Genomic DNA, 18,083 nt, shown 5'->3' with positions numbered 1-18,083 from the left:
TTAGTAAGAAAGGCAGCCATGTTTTGGGCTGTGTAGGAAAAAGAGAAGCACTACTTTCTGTTCATAGTGGCTCTAACTATGCAGTCACATTTTTGCTTTAAATTGTTTCTTTCCAGGTGTTTTACTCCATCACACCCTCTGGTTCAATCCAGGTGCCCCACAGGTAATCCTGGTAGAAATTTGTGCCTTCTTCCCAAAACAAAAAAGGAAGTACCAAAAAGAAATTAACTGCATATCACAAGTCATTGATAAGAGCTCCAGCTTCTTGACAGTTCATTCCAGTTATCTCTTGGAGCTGTCTGAACTGATAAGGGGAAAGAAAAATCCATATACAGCAACCCAATGAACTTCCTGCATATATGGCTGTATTAGCAGCTCTGCCAACTGGGAGTTAACTTTCTGGTTAAAAAAGGCTATCCAGATCTTAGATATACAATCTGGAACTTCAGCCCTGTCTCTGTACCAGGCTGAGGTTTTCAGAGCCAGCATGAGCTTCTGCTTTCAGAGCTCAGAAATCAAAAGGAAAGACCACAGCAACAAAACCAAAATATCCTGACAAATCACAGCAGCGAGCAGAGAGGTAACAGACACCCTGTCAGGACGAGAGCAGTTCTCTTCCCCCTGGAAACTGCAGCAGTGTCCATTTCCAGGGAGGTTATAGTATTTCCTCCAATAGCAGGATGGACACAAGCAGTTGCTGCTCTGCCACGTGAGAAATGGGAATGTGATCTGCAGCCAGGTATGGCAGGTTACAGCAGGGGCTGCAGCTTGGCCGCTCCATGATCCCAGACCTGCCTTGAGCTCCTCCCAAGGCTCTCAGCCTCAGGGGAGCCATGTGTGGAGCAGGACCTCTAGCTGGCTTTTGGAATCACTAACAGCCCTGAATTTTTGAAATGTAGAGAGACAGAACATCCCTTTCTGTCTGCAGACAGACAGAACATCCCAATCCTGGCTATCTGCTGCTGTCAGACTTTCTCTGGGCCACGTCACTGCTGGTTTAAGGAATGGGGAAAGGCAGGAGGTCAAATATTTTAGTCACCTCCCCAAGTGACAAGCCAGGAGCATGCAAGGACAGGTGTAAACACAGAGTAAACAAGTGCCTACAAACATGGACACTGGAAAAATGCTTACTTGGGCATCAGCATCTTGTTTTTCTCATAGAAGAGGCGGAGATCCTGTGGGCTGCTGGCCTGTAAGGGAGAAAGAAACAGTACATGAAGCAGTTGACAATGAAGGAAAGGGATTAACATTTCTGTTTCACTGTAGGTCTGAAGGGCAGAGGCACCTTTTAATTGCTGGACCAGCACAGACAACGAGAACCTGCAGCTTTTGCTTGAGATTGAAAAGCCAGCCCTGTGCTGCAGTGAAAATACAGAATTTCAACCTGCTCCCATTTTGTCCCTGACCTGGTTATGTCCTGGCTCTGCCCTTCCACAGGCTGAGCTTCACTGCAGTGGGCTCTGATGCTCAGGTTTGAGCTGGCCTAATAGCCTCACCCAGGAGACTAAATAACTGTAGATGTGAGGAGTCCCAAATGATGAATGACAGATCCTGCTGAGAACGTGGATTAATGCTGCAGGGCATTTAGAAAAGGGGCAGGGAGCCTGTTGACGTGCAAGGGATCTGTGAAGAGGCTAGGAAACATGGAAAAACAGCAGTTGAATTAGGATTTTCTACTTTAGTTCCAGGAAGCCAGAAGGTCTCAAGCCAGAGCTCCTATTTCATTTGTGCAATAATGTACACAACTTCAGGGGATGTTGATGACAAGATTCCAAATTCTGAGAGATGGGATTAAAAAAAAAAAAAAAAAAAAAAAAAAAAAAAAAAAAAAGTGGGGGCTAGGCACAAGAGGTTTATAGCTGAGGTTAAAAATAAAATCACCAGTAGACAAGCACAGGCACATAAAATCCCCTAATATAAATTCTCCATTTGTTTTCATGAAATGAATAATACAGGCCAGTAAATTAACCCTAGTGTCTCAAGCTTTTCTGCTTAGGCAGAGGTGCTTTATTAAAGGCAGAGATGGCTGGCTGGCACGACACAGACATGAATGCACATAAACAGGGCAGGAAGATCACAGGGATTCATCTGCAATCAATTATTAGTGCAGCAGAGTGTGTAGGAAAGTGTGAATGAGGAGGCAACAGGCAGCTTCTCCTGATGTTCAGGGCAGGCTCAAAAACCCCTCGAGCCTTCCACCTACTTCTGTTTCTAAATTAGAAGCATTTAAGGTCAATTAAGATGCTTAAAATGGCAAATCAGACAGGCCAATCTGCAGATGGCCATCAAAATACCACTAATATGGTATGGCTGGAAAAGCAGCCACATAAGATGCTGTTTCAACATCACCTACTCCCTCTGGCTGAAGATGAAAATTAAGGATAACTGAAAGCTCAGTAAAAAAAACCTCAAGAGAAACCAAAGCTAGTCTCAAAAGCTGATATTATCAACACACTCATGTAGTACTCATCAGGGCAGTGTTTTTTACATAACCTTACCAACAGAAGCTACACAAAAAACCATCAAAATTAAAGCAGAGCACCTTGTTACACAGATGCCAAACTACATCATAATTTCCAACTGCTGCCACTCAATTTGATTCAGGAAAAGTCTATTTTACACCTTCCCCTTGCAGATCTTGAAATGTAATTAGATTAATATTTGGCAAACTTTAGGGAGGCAAACAGACACACTTGCACCAAATGGCTTGGCCACATTGCCCAGTGTGATGACAAATATTCCTGACAGACAACGTGCAAGGAGGGGCAGAACTCCAGCATGGGGAGGGAAGGGCTCATTCACTTCAGAGATACAAGCCCTGGCTGTTTGCTCTGGTCATTTCCTGTTGCAACAGCTCAATTGTTTCACAAACACAATGAAGCTCTGATCTACTTCAAACACTGTTTTGTCAGAAATTTTCCTGGCAATGAAGAGAGTATATTCAAAGCAGCATATATATGAAGACCAGTTCATTAGAGAAGGTTTCTAAGCACTGGCTTGGACAGAAGCAAAATTCTCAATGAAGTTTTCCTCCTCTTTGTACAAATTCAAGAGATGTCCCTGTAGGGATGCTGTTCCTCCACATTCTGCTGTGTCAGTGCAATCCCCACTTGCTCTGCAGGGCCCATACCAGGCTCTTCCCCACCCAGACCACACTCCCTCACTTGGGCTATACCCAGGAGCCTGTGATTCCAGGCTGGTCCCCAGTGCAGATACCAGGGGAAGGGAGTCATTCCAGTGAGTGCTCAGCACACACAGCCATGGATCCCCATTAATTTGGTAAAACCAACTGCATCTTCATGTAATTTCATTATTAATTGACTGAGTCACACAGTTCTGCTCCCAGTAACCTGTCCACTGCTCTCTTGCTACCACACATAAAGCACCAGGAGCCTCAGCCTCCTTTCACTAAATGGTGCTTCTCAAAGAATCATGGGGAAAAAAACAAAACAGAAATGTTTGTAATATAGTAAAAATGTCACTTGAATTCCCCTGTCTAGGAAGCTAAGAACTGAACTTGAAATCTGCCTTCCAGGCAGATATACCCTGCCCAAGAAAAACACCAGAAAAAGCCCACTTTACAACCAAGGTACACAGAGCCAACTTCTACCTGTGGGACAGCACCCATCTACCAGAACCAGGGTGCAGAACAGCTCAGCTTTCCCTAGGTCAGCTCACACCCTCAGCCCCCCTTTCATGTCACTAGGGAGCAGCTGCATTTTGGTTTTGTCTACCCTTTCTATATATAGAAGCAATTGGACCAATTCAATCCTGCCACTCTGTTACTTTGTCCTGAGCAGCAGTGGAAATATGTTGAGCCAACAAAGGCATTCAGCAGAACCCTGCCAAATCCCCTCCAGTGCTGGCTGCCTGGAAGTGAACTGCATGTGGAAACCAGGCAGGGTGGTGCTCCCAAAAGCAGTCAGCAGTGGATTTGTCATGCTTGGGCCACAGCTGGATGCAAAAGCCCAACATTCAGACAGAAGAGGGCCAGGGATTCACACCCTCCCTGAAGAGCCCTGTCTATTCAACACTCCATAGCAGGTGTATGCTATCTGCCCTGCTCTTTGAATACTTTTCTTGGTGATTTAGACGTGCAGAAAGGGGATTCAGGTATGTTAGAAAGAAAAATTAAATAACTAACATTTCCAGCTCAGTAGCTCTATGGAAAAGTTTGAAAACCTGCTGAAAATATTTTCTGATATGTAAGATTCCCACAACTAAGTGGCTGGCATTCAGAGGACTTGAAAGCCCAAGGAGCAGAAACAAGCAAACAAAAAACCCACCTCCTGAACCTTTTTCTTCAGCAGCCCATGGATTTCTCTCTACTGCCAACAGAGCACAGTAAGACCCACAAACACTGGTCCAAAAGCCAGTGTTTCACTGACTACAGCAACAAGTCCATCACTGCACCCAGTCTCAGCAGAATTACCCACCAGATCCAGGAATTTCTGTCCCCATTGACACAGGGCACTCCAAAAGAACAGAGCTGGGAACAGAAGAGCAAGTTGCCTAACAAATAAACCAGGAGTTCAAATTCTTGGCATAAAATCCAGCCTTTCCTGGTGTTCCTCAAGGCATTTCACAACATAGCAGTTGCTGTAAGTGATACATAATCCTAGTACTTATGCAGACAGAATTAACTCAGAATTAAAGCAGTGAACTTGGTACACCAGACTTAGAAATTAATTTTTCACCTAACAGTTAGCTGGGATGAGAACATAAACAGGCAGGTTAACTCTTTCAGAGCTGCCAGACCAGGCAGAAAAATTTGCATTAGTTCTCTTGTTAATCCCTTGCTCTTTGGCTCACTCTCCCCCAGACACAGGGCACCATGTCCATAGAAAACTCAAGACTCATGCAAAGGCTCAGACAGCAGCCAGCCAGGTTTCATGGTACTTAGCAGGATCTGATGTCCCATTGCCACTGCCAGAGCCAGCTCTGACACAACCTGCATGTGCTCAGTGGGGTGTCTGCTTACCAAGAGCTGCCCAGATTTAAAAGGGGTCACACAACAGAAGCCACCAGAAATCTCAGTGTGATTCCTCCCACACAGAAAGAAAAAAAAAAAAAAAGGAGATTGAGGTCATTTAACTAATCATATTTAAAACACCATCTGACAAGGACTAGATTGGTTTTGGATTGGTTTAGACCTTGTGTAAGTCTTTGTTCTCTTGCCTCCAAGCTTTGCTTCTGGTTGTCACTTGTTTACAGAGCCAGAACCACCTCACAGTGGGCATGGGGTCCCAAACTTTTCAACTCAGATAAGGACAAGAGCAAATCACTACATTCCCAAGGCACTTCCCAATTCTTGTCAGCAGGAGCAGGAAATGCACTGTTCAAGTCCTGTCCTCAGTGACAGAAATGCAGAGATGTGAGTGCAGACCACTTATTAGGCAAGGCAAATTAACAATTCCACATTAATACAGCACTCAGCAAATCTGTTTATAGGGATTATGAATCCCATTAATCTCATCCCTATGGCAGTCTCACTGTTTTGTTTATGGGTATGTTTAATACAAAAAGCTCCTTAAGAAAGCTTCACCATCCTACCAACTGTTCACATCTGAGCATCAGCAGCTTCTTTCTTGTCTGTGTGCAGTGAGGCAGGGAAGGGACAGGAATGGCTCTGGGAAATTGCCTTGGGTGACCCAGCCAGAGTTAATTTTAACTCTGAGACAGCCAGAAATCACATTCACACATATACACACATCTCTGACTTAATTATACAAGCACTTTCAGGATTGACAGCTGCCTCAGCCTTTCCACACATTTGATCTTTTTTTCCATCTAACCCATTTCCCTGAAGCCCTATTTTATTTTTAGGCAGCTCATTCCTCCTCCCTGCAGATAACACTGGAGTCCTTTTTGTTTGCATCCTCCTGAAGGTGCCTCCCTGGCTCAGGCAGTGACAGCTACAGCACCCAAACACAGCATGTCCCATGCCACCAAACTCCAGATTCCCATGGGAATCTCAGCTAGCCAGGGATGAGGGGCTGTCTTTGCCAGCCTGGGAAGGAAGGCACAGTGAGGATTTAGCCTAAGAGGTTCAATCAGAAATCCAGTTCCTGGCTTCCCTGTACAACTGGGTCTGCTGGTGGCACCATGTGGAATCTGCCTGTTTTCTTCCCACCCACTGGCAGACATCCCTCCCAAAAGCACTCATTTCTATTCATGGTGTCTCCATCACCTCTGTCCACTACTCCTCTTTTCTCTAAAAGCCCTGTAAACAACAGCTTCTTGCCTGCTCAGTGACCATCAGCAAATTCTCATAACAGTCATGCCAGTGAAGACAGAAAGCCAGTTAACCTTTAACCAGCTTCCCCTAGACAGGCTTCTTTCACCTGGATCTCAAACTGGAAGGCAATTTGTGACATGCATGGCCAAAATAAATAGATGGGGCACAAAGAACCATCTGGGCTGAGCTCCTCTCTCTCCCTGATCAAACACATCCACAGCTGCTACTGCAGTAACAAACAGGGCCTGACATTTTGCTTCAAAATACAACCTCCAGAAGAGGAAAGGGTGTGGGATAAACTGAAACAGAGAAACCAATAACCCCCATTCCCAGCCCAACAGATGTTTATGGGAGAGAGTTATCTAATGAGGCAAGCACAAAGCAAGGTCAGGAACTGCTGGGCAGAGACTGAAGTTCCTCTTCACTGCCCACTCCAAGGCAGGGTACTGCCATGCCTCAGAGACAATGATAAAGTCACCACACAAACAACAATTAAATCATTTGAATGAGTAGGTATCAAGGTGTCTTTAGAGACTAAAAGGCACCAAGATACAAGAGAGAATCCATACCAAGCTCCTCTATGCATGCAGTCAAAGCTTGCTTTCTGCTCTCCTACATTCTTCTTAACACACAAATATTTATTTTCTTTCATCCTAACAGCCATTTTCTTCTCTCAAACAAAGATACCAACACTGATGACAAGTGGATGCAGCCAGTAAACAGAAGCCATTCAGAAGTTTCAGTGCATTTCATAGGGGTTTATAAAAAAAGTAACATGCAAAGGAAATGAAGTCTTGCTCTAAATACAGAGGAAGCTGGTGGACAGAATATAAAGCACTGGAGTGGAAGATTCTTAGAGCAGCAGGGAAAAAATTACCCTGAAGGAAAGAAGTGTTTTTGGCTCTAGACAAAACCAAAACATACCATTAGTTTACTCCTGTATTTGCCCACTCTTTCCTGCAACAGATTTAGAACTCACTTTATCCTCCCCTATGATGTAACTGCATAAACATTCCAGGTCCTGTGTGAAATCCTAAAGAGCTGTGGAACTAAAGCCCATAAAGTCCTTCACTTCAGAAAATCTGCCTTATTACACGAGCATAGATTTCCCTCTGACTGACTTTCTTTTGTGCTATTTGTTTTTGTTTCCTTTCTATTCATTTTCTAATGTTTTTTGGGATTTTTTTCTCTTTTGTTTTGTTAGGGAATCAGGATAAAGAGATGTCAGGACATAAGAAGGGAGGATCAGAAAGCAAGGGGGGGAAAAATCTGACGAATACAATACTGTAAAACAGTAATTTTAAGGGAGAGCCTGCTGATCTCAGTCAGAGATGGAAGAAGTAAAGTAGCACACAGTGTGGCTAATGAAAAAAATACACTGAGTCTAGATGAATTCTAGGTATGGATGATAAAAAATATGTGAAATAACTCTGAAGCAACAGGCATAAGGCTCTGGTGAATTCTCCACCATGCAAAAACTTAAAATCAGAGGATGCTGTTCACAAAGGATATGCTGTAGCTCATCCAAAAGTTATGGCATTAAGTACAGGGTGGAGCTTTACAGGGCTGTGTTATACTTGGAGGGGTTTGGATCTGATGAACATAAACATTTCAGGCTGGAACATTGCTGTGAGATGACAGATAAGATCCTTTTGATATTATCCTACTAAACTGCTCTGAAAACCAAGTTGATTTAGATGCAATACACTACTTACCACAAACCATCCTGAACATTAACTTGCAATTACCATCTTTCTTATAGTTCTTCTATATCCAACAGAATTATAATCAGAAATTATACACTGACTATGGATGTAAATAGAAACTGATTTTCTAAGTGTAGTCCTAAAAAAACCCCACTGCTCTAACTGATTAATGGTAATTTTCTCAATAAGTGACCCTGCCTAAGGTCTCATAACTGGGAAATACATTTCAATGAGAGACAACCTAGAGAAGAGTCATATTCTAGTAACACATCCTGCATTACAAACTATAAAGCACAATACTGTCAAGGTGTTGGGACAGCCAGACCTTCATGAGACTGAGTCTATGGGAGTTGATATTAGAGATGACAGGAGCAGGAAAAGCCTTAGAGTAAACAGATTAGAAGGAAAAGATAAGACAGAAAAAAAAAAAAAAAAGCAGGAGAGAGTCATAAACATCATATCTAAGCAACTCACCTGAAAGGGAGCCTTTCCTGTCAGACACTGATAAATGATGGTTCCTATACTCCAGAGGTCAGCTTTGGCATCATAGTGTTGTGACATAATGACTTCTGGTGCCTTTTGAGGGAGAGAAGGGAAATTTCTTTTATAAAAATAAACAGTTTTGTAGGTTTTTTTTTTTTTTTTTTTAGCAACTTCAAGAGAGAAATCACTATTATGCTATAAAACCTCTTGAGCTAGATTCCCCAATAACCATGAAAGATATACTCCCAATAAGATTTAACACTATATTGAAAGGGCCACTTCCCTATTTAAGTAGGGGAAGCAGAGACTTTCATTCAGAAGACAAAAATACATCCTAATATTGTGTATTTTGGGCAAACTCACTACTTCCCCTTCTCAAACAGATCTTCTCAACAAAAGCAAGGAGCAACATCAAGAGCAGCAAAGGCTGCACAGGTAACTCCAGCCTCCATCCTGTGCTGCACCACTTGGGCACTTCCCTCATTTAGCCCAAGATGGCAGCACATTAATTAAGCTCCAGGGCCCGGTGCCAAGGTCACAGTTTGGGTTCAAAGGCAGTGTTCCAGTTCAACAGCTTGAGCCCTGCTGTGCCCCAGACTCTGGTTTCTAATCCCTCATTGTGCCCTCAGCTGCTCCCTCCCAGGCTTGCTCCAAGAGCTGGAGACAGTGCAAGCCCCCAGAGCCCCTGGCTCAGCAGGCAGAGCCTCAGGAGCAGCAGCAGAGGAGGGACAGGAGGGCAGGCTGGCTAATCCCACGTGTTTTTAAGTACAGATTTCATTGCAGTGCTGCCAGCATGGAACAGGATCAATTTTTTAGCTCTGTTAGAAGTAAAGGCCACACGTAATGGAAAAAAAAAAAAAAAAAGGCAACAAGTAAATTGTGGATAGGAGCTCGGTCTGTCCCTAAGGGAAGGAGGCATGACACCAAAAAAAGCCAAAGAAGCAGGACAAGAACTGCACAAGGAGATTTCAAGTCTTGCCATGGCATGGATCATGCTGGGGGTCAGACACAAAGCTCCTTCTGGTAGGGGTAAAATACCCTTCTGGTTTTTTTAAAAGAGCAAAATGAAATAAAGCAGCAACAGGCTGTAAGCTAAAGCAGGGAATAAAGTCCTGCCTTGCCAGCAGATGTTCCCAGGAATCCTGCACAAGACCCACAATAGCAGTAGGAAAAGGACTTCAAAACCCTTCCTAAACCTCAACTGAACCCTCCCTTCCCATATTCCTTCAAACCCATCAATAAACAGAAAACAATATGAAACATTCACATTTCTTGTAACATCCAGTGTTGTTTAAAATAAAAACAAAAAACAAATAGAAAAAAATATCATCAGTAGTTTCCTCCAGCCCTTTCAGAAAATAAGCTGTGTGTTTTCAATTACTTTCACAAGAGACTCTGAAAGAAAAAGTATCACTAAAAATAGACAATTCAGGAAACTCTCACAGGAGAGGAGAGTTAGATCATCTTCACATATAGCATAGTTCAAATAAACATCAGGCTTCAAAAAAAGGGAGAGGGAGGAAGTGTGTTTAGCTAGAGGTAGTTCTGTGCAACAGACTACCAAATGCACTGTGCCTGTGCAGTGCAGCACAGTCCAGCCTAACTCTGCCCAAAGACCACAGACAAAAACTTAAGGGTGGATTAGACTGTGTTTGAAATGAGGTGCCTTTTACCCCAGGGCATCTGTAAAAAACTTCAACCTAAATTGACTCACATCATCTTTTTACTTTAAGCTCTGACACCCACACCCCCAGGAACTTTTACAAGTCTGGCTTTGACATTTTTATTTCTGTCTAGTTTTCTCATTTTTCCTTTCACTGACTAGATGTGACACTGAGACCCTGACTGCTGCCACGAGCACAAATAAAATATCACCTCATCACAACCTGATCCCAGAGTGGAAGTACAAAGAGGGTAAAAGGGATCAGTTTGGTTTCTTATACACATCAGTTTCACAGTCTAAGCAGTCATCCTGGAAGCATGGTTTAGCCACATCTCACCTAGGTTAAATTCACAGGCACCTGCTGTCTGACATTTACCAGCAGCCACAACTTCAGCAATCTCCCTGTGTAATAGCTCATTTCTGGCAAGTAAACAAATTTCACCTCTGGGGGAAAGACTAGATAAAAACAAAGCCTTGTTTTTGGGGAGCAAGGCAAGAACAACACAGAAAATCCTCTAGAAAAAAAAAAAAAAATCAAAAAAATCACACTTACCATGTACATAGGTGAACCACACAAGGTTGCTGCCATCATATTGTTCTGCAGGTACCGGGCAAACCCAAAGTCAGCTACAAAGACAAACAGAGGCTGGTCAGGAGCAGACACCAGCTCTAGAGAGCCTGCACCTTCTCCAGTTGATTATTCCTACTTTATCTTCACCTCCCATCAATCTTTGCAGCCTCTACCCCATCTTACCAAGCCTTTGACAGCTCTTCTTGAGCAGCAGCATCCTTGTGCTAGTTATTAATGCACAGTGCAGACACTGCCAAAGAACAGATCAAGCCCCAAGAGTATTCAGATGAATAAACTCCCATCCCTCTTTCAGGGATCAGTACCCATTTGCCCACACTCTGAAATGTCAGCTGGGAAGGCTCTCTTGACTTCAGTGAGAATGTGCCAGTTCATCTGCTGCTGTCTCAGCCTTTCATTTGGGGAACTGAAAGTTGCCTTCCATTGAAAAGGCTGTAATGTGAAACACATCCAAGGGGAACCACTACTCACCACTACCCACATTTCTAGACCAGTCCTACCAAAATGAGTCTTGTTCTGTTTCTTTACAAGAGTACCAACAGTGCTAATCCCAGCACTAGGACAGATAACTGAGCCACAGTTAACTTAGCAGGTAGAAGAGCCAGAAGCAAGGAATACTAAAGGGAATTACCTCTGTAGGTTACTCAGCATCTGATCATATGACACTGAGATGTTCTCTCAAGGTTACCAGATATTTCAAGCTAGGACATTGACACAGCTGTTTACACTGTCATCTGTCACTAATGAACTGGTACAGCCAGATTCTCCCTGGACCATGTACTCCTCAGGGAGCACAGGGAGGGTTGCAGGTTACATCACACCCAGAGCAGTTGTGCTCACAGCCCTCCCAATCCCTTCCTTACAGATATTAACTCTCCACTTGACAAAAAAACAACAAAAAAAACCAACCCAAACCGAACAAAAAAAAAAACCACAAACCGTTTTCACTGGACCTCATTTGCCAGCTGAAGAAAAGCACTAACACTTTCTCCACAGCACAAGGTTAAGGTGAGGAACAGTTTTACCTAATTGGTGTCAGCTTCAGCTCTGAGTTGTAACATAACCAAAAGCCCACGTGTGAGGGTGATATCATTTTTGAGGGACCACAGGGAATATGTGTGCTCTGTAACTGGATTTCTGGAGCACTCATCCCAACTAATGGTCCATCTGTGCCACTTGCCTGATGTGCAGAATATGAATTTCCTCAAGATGCAGCTGAGAAGTCTGTCTCTGGTTCAGACAGAGAAAACTCCCAATTGTGGGTCTGCCTGACAACCCACTGTGCTCTCTGAAGCCATCCAGGAGAGCAACTAATGTCAGACAACAACATTTAACCTCAATACAGTTAAAAGCTGAAGCAAAAAGTCACAACTTCTATTTATTTCTTGGTAAACCTGGAGATTACAAACCAATTAGGGTAGGCTGGTGTTTGTTTTTACTGAAGGAGGCACCACTTAACTGGGAGCAGAGCAAGGCCTGCCCAATTTCTTTGTGTTTAAATCTGTGTCCTGGCAGAGCTGCTCCTACTGCTTGGAGGCAGCTGAAGGCTACATTTACCAGAGGAACTAGGAATGAAAAACATCAGGGTGTTTTTAAAGTGGAGCAATGCTCTTCTTCTCCTAGACAGCTCCCCAGCTGAGGTTTCCACCTGCCCATCACCAAAGTCCTGAGTGCTCAGGGGGATGTTTGCAGTGGTGTCTTACCGATCTTTATGCGAATGTTGTTGGGATTTGATTTCCTGCCCCCAGCATAGGAAAGGAGAATATTCTGGGGCTTCAAGTCCCGATGGATGATGCCCTTGCTGTGCAGCATTTTCATGGCACCTGCTATCTGCTGGAGAAAGAGCCTGATGGTGTCTTCACTAAGTGTCCTCATAGCTGGGGAGGAGGAAAGAAAAATAACCACAGATGAAAAACTTACAATGCCAGTTCTCTGAGGAGCCCAGAGGGCAGAGTCTCACAGCAATTAACTGCAATTTGTCATTTTATTCCCACATATGTCTTTTCCATTTCTGAATGATTCCTACAGGCAACAAGGGAGAGTATTTGCATTCCCAGCTTATTCTGTGGTCAGGGCTGTTTTCAGCCCCAAGTCTCTCATGGTGAACTCAGGCCAGCACTGGGTGCTGAATCTGGGTTATTAACTGTGTCCAAAAGTGGCATCTGGTGAGGTTTAGGGCTTCCCTCAGCAAGAGCTGCCAGGCAGATCCAGGCAAGCACCAGGCAGGGCTGTGGCTGCCTGTGAGCTATGGTCAGCAGCAGCTGGATACACAGAGCTTTATCACAAAGACTAGGTCTAAAGGTGGAGCTCAGAGGAAAGGCAATTAGGATCAGGATTTATGCCTGCAAGAGTCATTAAGGCTCATGCTGGGCCTGAGAAGGGTTGATAGGTTAAATTCACAGCAGGTTAGGGCACATGGCCAGCAGGGATCTGTACCTTTAGGGTATGAATCCAAGTCTAGGCCTAAACCCTTCTGCATCATCACCCAACCAAACCAGAATTCTAATCCCAAACCCAGTGTCTGGGTGAACCACAGTCCAGTACTTAACAACAGACCCTACCAAATGACCCTGCAAACCATCACCTGCCACCCTCCACCCTACATCCATAGATCCAGCAAGAATTTCTCAAAATGTTTTCACAAGCCAAGTTTTTTAAAAGAATGTATTAGTGATCAAAATCTGCAAATATAGAAGTTCTGAAGTGGCCTCTCCTGAGATACAGCCTTCCCAGGGACCATGGTGTGAAAATAAATATTGAAGGGATTAAAATAATTTTCAACTGGCTCTTCTAATCAGAGCAGTGCAACATCAGCTCTCGTTATTTTAAGAACTATACATATGAAACTCTTGCCAAAGCAGGGAACAGCCTGCTGAACAAACCCCAGGATCAACAGTGCTACCAGCCTGCCTCCTTGTCAGTCATTGAGCAAGTCAGCCTTCAAGCAAGCACCATTCCACTTGAATAAAATGATTTTTTTTGTAAAAGGTCCCTGTAAATTACTTGGGACTTCATTAGAGTTTTTCCAGCTGTTCTCTAGTAAGATATTAAAACAGGCTGGCAGGAGCTTCAAAACACCACTCTACCCAGTCAGCTAGAAGGGAGGAATCCTTATGAAAACACAGCTGAGGCTGCACACAGCTTTAACACAACACAGGAAATTAAAAATCCAGCTTTTAAAATACATGGATGGGAAGCAGCAAGGGACACAGATAAGTTAAGCCACACTTAGAATAGAAAATAAACTCCCACCACTCCCAAGGCTCACTGTTCTAGGAGGCACAAGCACAGCTAAAGTGTCACCATGGCTATCAGGTGGTCCTGGACTCCCAACACGTGAGAGCAGTGCACATGTATATAGAGTTTCTCTCCCCTCACTGAGCCTTTTTCCTCATGAACTGGCACTCAGCTGGAGTTCACAAGACTCCTCTCCCAGAAGGGGAGATTCTGTGAAGGGATTTTAAGGATACTAAGAGGCAGCTCAGATGCAAGTCTTCAAAACACACTTACATCTTCTGAAGAAAGCACTGCCTCATCTTTAACAAAGCTTTCCCCAACCTCCTGCTGAAATATTACACTGTACTCAATCTCATACCATTTTCTGTCTATTAAAACTTCAGCATCTCTTAGTTGTGCTCAATATTCTCTCCAACAAAACAGCTCTGCAGTATTTCTGTGCTTTATAGCCAAGGAAATCCATACAAGAATGGTTAAAACACAGGAACTCAAAAGGGCTTTTTTCCCAATTCAGCTCAGGCCAGGAAAGGACAGGCTGATCTCTCTCCCTCAAACACGAAGCAAGACTTGAAACTTGATAATTCTTATTATTAAGGCAGCAGGCAATTACCAGTTCCTGGCTAAACACACTGTGCCTCCAGCAGAGGAGCTGTGGAGAGCCTTGTCCTGACCTGCAGCCCAGGAGTGTGCCATGGCTTTAAGGCATCACCCTCTCCTCCAGATAATTTGGTGGCTGTAAGGCTAACACAGCACCAGCCACCAGCCCTCAGCAAACCAGCTGAGCCTCCCTGATGTGAATTCTAACTCCTCAGAACACTGAAAACAACAACATTGCTAGCAAGATCACAAAAATCCATTCATCCATAGAAAACAGAGCTTCTAAACTACCTGTTCCTGCAGAATTTAAGCTTTTCCACATCTGTATGAAGTTCTCAGCCCTGCAAAAGAACTGTTTTCTTGGCACAGAGAATCTAAACTGGTGTCTTGAGCCTGCAGACCTATTTCCACAGTGCAACTGCAGTAGCAGAGTGGAGCTACCATGCTGCAGTGCTGCAAAATCAGGCAGAGAAGCCTGCTGGATCCTCTGGCAGCATTAAATCTCACAAATCTAGGTAGGAAGGCAGGACTGGAAATTGAGGCTGTGCCCTCATGAACAGAGGAGGGACAGTCAGTTCCATGGGGATATCAGGGGCATTACCCTTTTACCTCCCTCCATTAACAAACAGGCTGTAACACTGGAAAACAAAACTCCTTATCTCTCATACTCAGCCCATCAGTCTACTGTGTGACAGCAGCAATCTGCAACTGAAGGACAGAAACATAAATACAACTGACATTTTCAATGACTTCAGGATACTGGTCTGCAAAAGTCCTCCCAGACCAGCTACCAACAGCAGAGGGAAGATACAGAAAACTCATTCAATTTAGGTGCCATCAAAAAATCAAACAAACAAAAAAACCCAAACAAAAGAACAAAACAGGGAACTTGCAAGTATGTCCCTGTAAAGAGGGGATATTCTCATCCTCACCAGAAAACTGCTGGCAAAATACTAATCCTGCAATAAAGTCTGGGCATCCCTGTGGATGTCTGTGGTGAGCAACACATTCTTGCAGAGGATGATGTTTCACAAGTCCTACTCTGCCATTACTGAGAAGCAGTAATATCCCTGTGTTTATTTTCATAGGCTCCACTTCAGTGATGAGGCACACTCTGCTCACTGCCTTGGGCTGCTCAGGTCAGTAGATCAGAGGAAATATTTACTCTGGGTCACTGTGGGGCCCACATGCTTTGAGCTCTCTCTAAAGGCAGAGAAAAAGGATGAAGCCACCTAAGAAGTGTCCTGGTCAGCCTGCTCTGAGAAGTTCAACCTGCAAGAGGCTGCCAGGTAAACTGCAGTAAACAGCCCTTGTCAGATGATCCAAGAGTAGATGTACTGGAGTACACCCACTGACCTTGTATTACAACACCATTTTGGAAAAGTTATTTAGGAAAAAGAACATCTCCTCTTACCCACAGGTGTCACAAGTATCTCTAACATGGGCCCAATCCAAGTCACACTGAAGTCTGAGACCAAGCTGACTTGTTTGGGGCCTGGCCTGTACCTACCCCATCTACCCATGCCAGGCATGGACAGGGACACTCCTGTGAATCTTCTGTACAAGTCAGAAGACTTATTCCAGATATATCTGTGATAGAACTAGACTTTCTTCTTAATTACCTGGCTGCAGAGGGAGAAAAGCTACAGAGCAACACTTCACACCTCTGGTTTGCAACAGGGTCCCTGCACCACTTGGGATGGACTAGGAAGGTCAAAGCTCCCTGCATGGGTCATGGTCAAACCAAGAAATTCCCTGTTATGATATGGAAGCAACAGCTTAAAGCAAGGTCACAGATATGCTCTTATGAAGTGCAATTACCAACTCACAGAATTTAAGAAGGAATTTCAGACCAGCCTGCTCTGACCTCCTGAGTACCTGGGGACACAGAATTCCAGTTATTCCTGTACAGAAGCTGGTCATTTCTGTAATCCTTCCCACAGCTCTATGACACAGAGCAGAGACCTGCCACTCTCAGCTCAATACAGGATGGTCTCCAGTGAAAGCAACATCTAGAATGGAAATTGCACTGTATCACTAAAGGACACCACCATAGCAGCTGTGCTGAGCAGAACACACAAAGCTTTGGGTTGGACCACAGGGATGGAGCTGCCCAACACTATAACCCAGCCAGACACACACAGCCCTGGGTTGGATCACAGGGATGGATGGGGCTGCCCAACACTATAACCCAGGCAGACACACACAGCCTTGGGCTGGATCACAGGGATGGATGGGGCTGCCCAACACCATAACCCAGCCAGGCACACACAGCCTTGGGCTGGATCACAGGGATGGATGGGGCTGCCCAACACCATAGCCCAGGCAGACACACACAGCCTTGGGCTGGATCACAGGGATGGATGGGGCTGCCCAACACCATAACCCAGCCAGAAACACACACAGCCTTGGGCTGGATGGGGCTGCCCAACACCACAACCCAGCCAGACACACACAGTGCACTGCAACGTGCACCTATGCACGTCCTCCAGTCATGAAGACAAGGAGAATTAGAGTGCCTATGGATTCAACATGGAATTACCATATTGCCTAATGCCTGTAATTAGAGGGCAGAATGGATCTGGAAGCTTACAAGCAACTCATTCAATGAGAACCAGGGGATTTGCATGAGCTGCTTGCTTAAGTGTTACAGGAACTACCAGCACAAATGTCTGAGGAGCCAGTGGGAAAGTAGATGTTGTAATTAAACACCATCACAATTATCAAAATAACTGAAGCAGCACAATAACCACTCAATAGAGATGAGCCTCCTGAGTACCAGACAAATACTGAAGAAATCTAAACTTTCCAAGGTGAGTTTTCAGTGAGAAATCACTCCTGGCAAAAGCACCCTGGGCACCTGCAGAGGCTGGAAGAGGAGATCCCCCAGAGGAGCATGTGGTGGGGTGCAGAAAGCTGACACTTATCTGGGCTCTGGGATCTGGCAGTGATGGGAATAACCAAACCTTCTTGCTGTAGCCCCTTACTGACTCCTCCCTCTGGAATTCGGTGCCTGCTGGGTTCTCCTCACTGGCAACCAGCACTCAAATGTTAAGAGTTAAAATAAAACTAAGCACCAACGTCCCAGACACAACAATCTTTACAGTTGCCAAAACAAAATATTTTATTGGTAAAAACAGAGCTAAAGGTTAACTTTCTCATGAACTCAGGCAAATAAGGATCGTGTCTTGCACCAGGTAGTACTCAAACCAAACTGGGGGAAAACAGAATTTTATTTGGAAAATAGAATTCATTGTCACTTTCTCAAACCAGCCACCAACTTCCTGAGTAATTTCAATCAATAAACCAGGAAGTGAGCTGTATTAACAGCCTAATTGCATGTCTCACTTTTTCTTGGGTTTTTTTTAGGGGAAGATGGCTGCAGAAGGGAAAAGACAATATACACACAGAAGCAGTAGTACAGACTAGAAGATTTGCTATAAATCTATAAATTTATCTAAAATTTCTATTAACCTATAAATGCTTGTTTCTGTCATTTGTTCCTACAATTTCTTGTTTACACACACAGGTTTGCCAATGAGAGTGCTCAGCCCAGTGCAAGGTTCACTT

General features: G+C 44.2%; 1 protein-coding gene across 3 annotated transcripts in view; it reads right to left on the bottom strand.

Moving 5' to 3' along the window:
• Window positions 1–18,083, bottom strand: part of ULK1 (unc-51 like autophagy activating kinase 1) — a 75,525-nt gene that overhangs the window by 39,067 nt on the left and 18,375 nt on the right. For all 3 annotated transcript variants that reach the window (XM_056504393.1, XM_056504394.1, XM_056504395.1), the window contains exons 7-10: window positions 12,383–12,556; window positions 10,644–10,717; window positions 8,419–8,520; window positions 1,132–1,190 (exon numbers count right to left, since the gene is read on the bottom strand). In XM_056504393.1, coding sequence (XP_056360368.1) covers window positions 1,132–1,190; window positions 8,419–8,520; window positions 10,644–10,717; window positions 12,383–12,556 — 409 coding nt within the window. The remainder of the gene's footprint in view (window positions 1–1,131; window positions 1,191–8,418; window positions 8,521–10,643; window positions 10,718–12,382; window positions 12,557–18,083) is intronic.

This window comes from Oenanthe melanoleuca, chromosome 15 (genome assembly GCF_029582105.1).
Source record: "Oenanthe melanoleuca isolate GR-GAL-2019-014 chromosome 15, OMel1.0, whole genome shotgun sequence".
NCBI classification, from domain to species: Eukaryota; Metazoa; Chordata; class Aves; order Passeriformes; family Muscicapidae; genus Oenanthe; species Oenanthe melanoleuca.
Note: the sequence above shows the minus strand (reverse complement) of the source record. Positions and strands in the feature narration are given on the sequence as shown.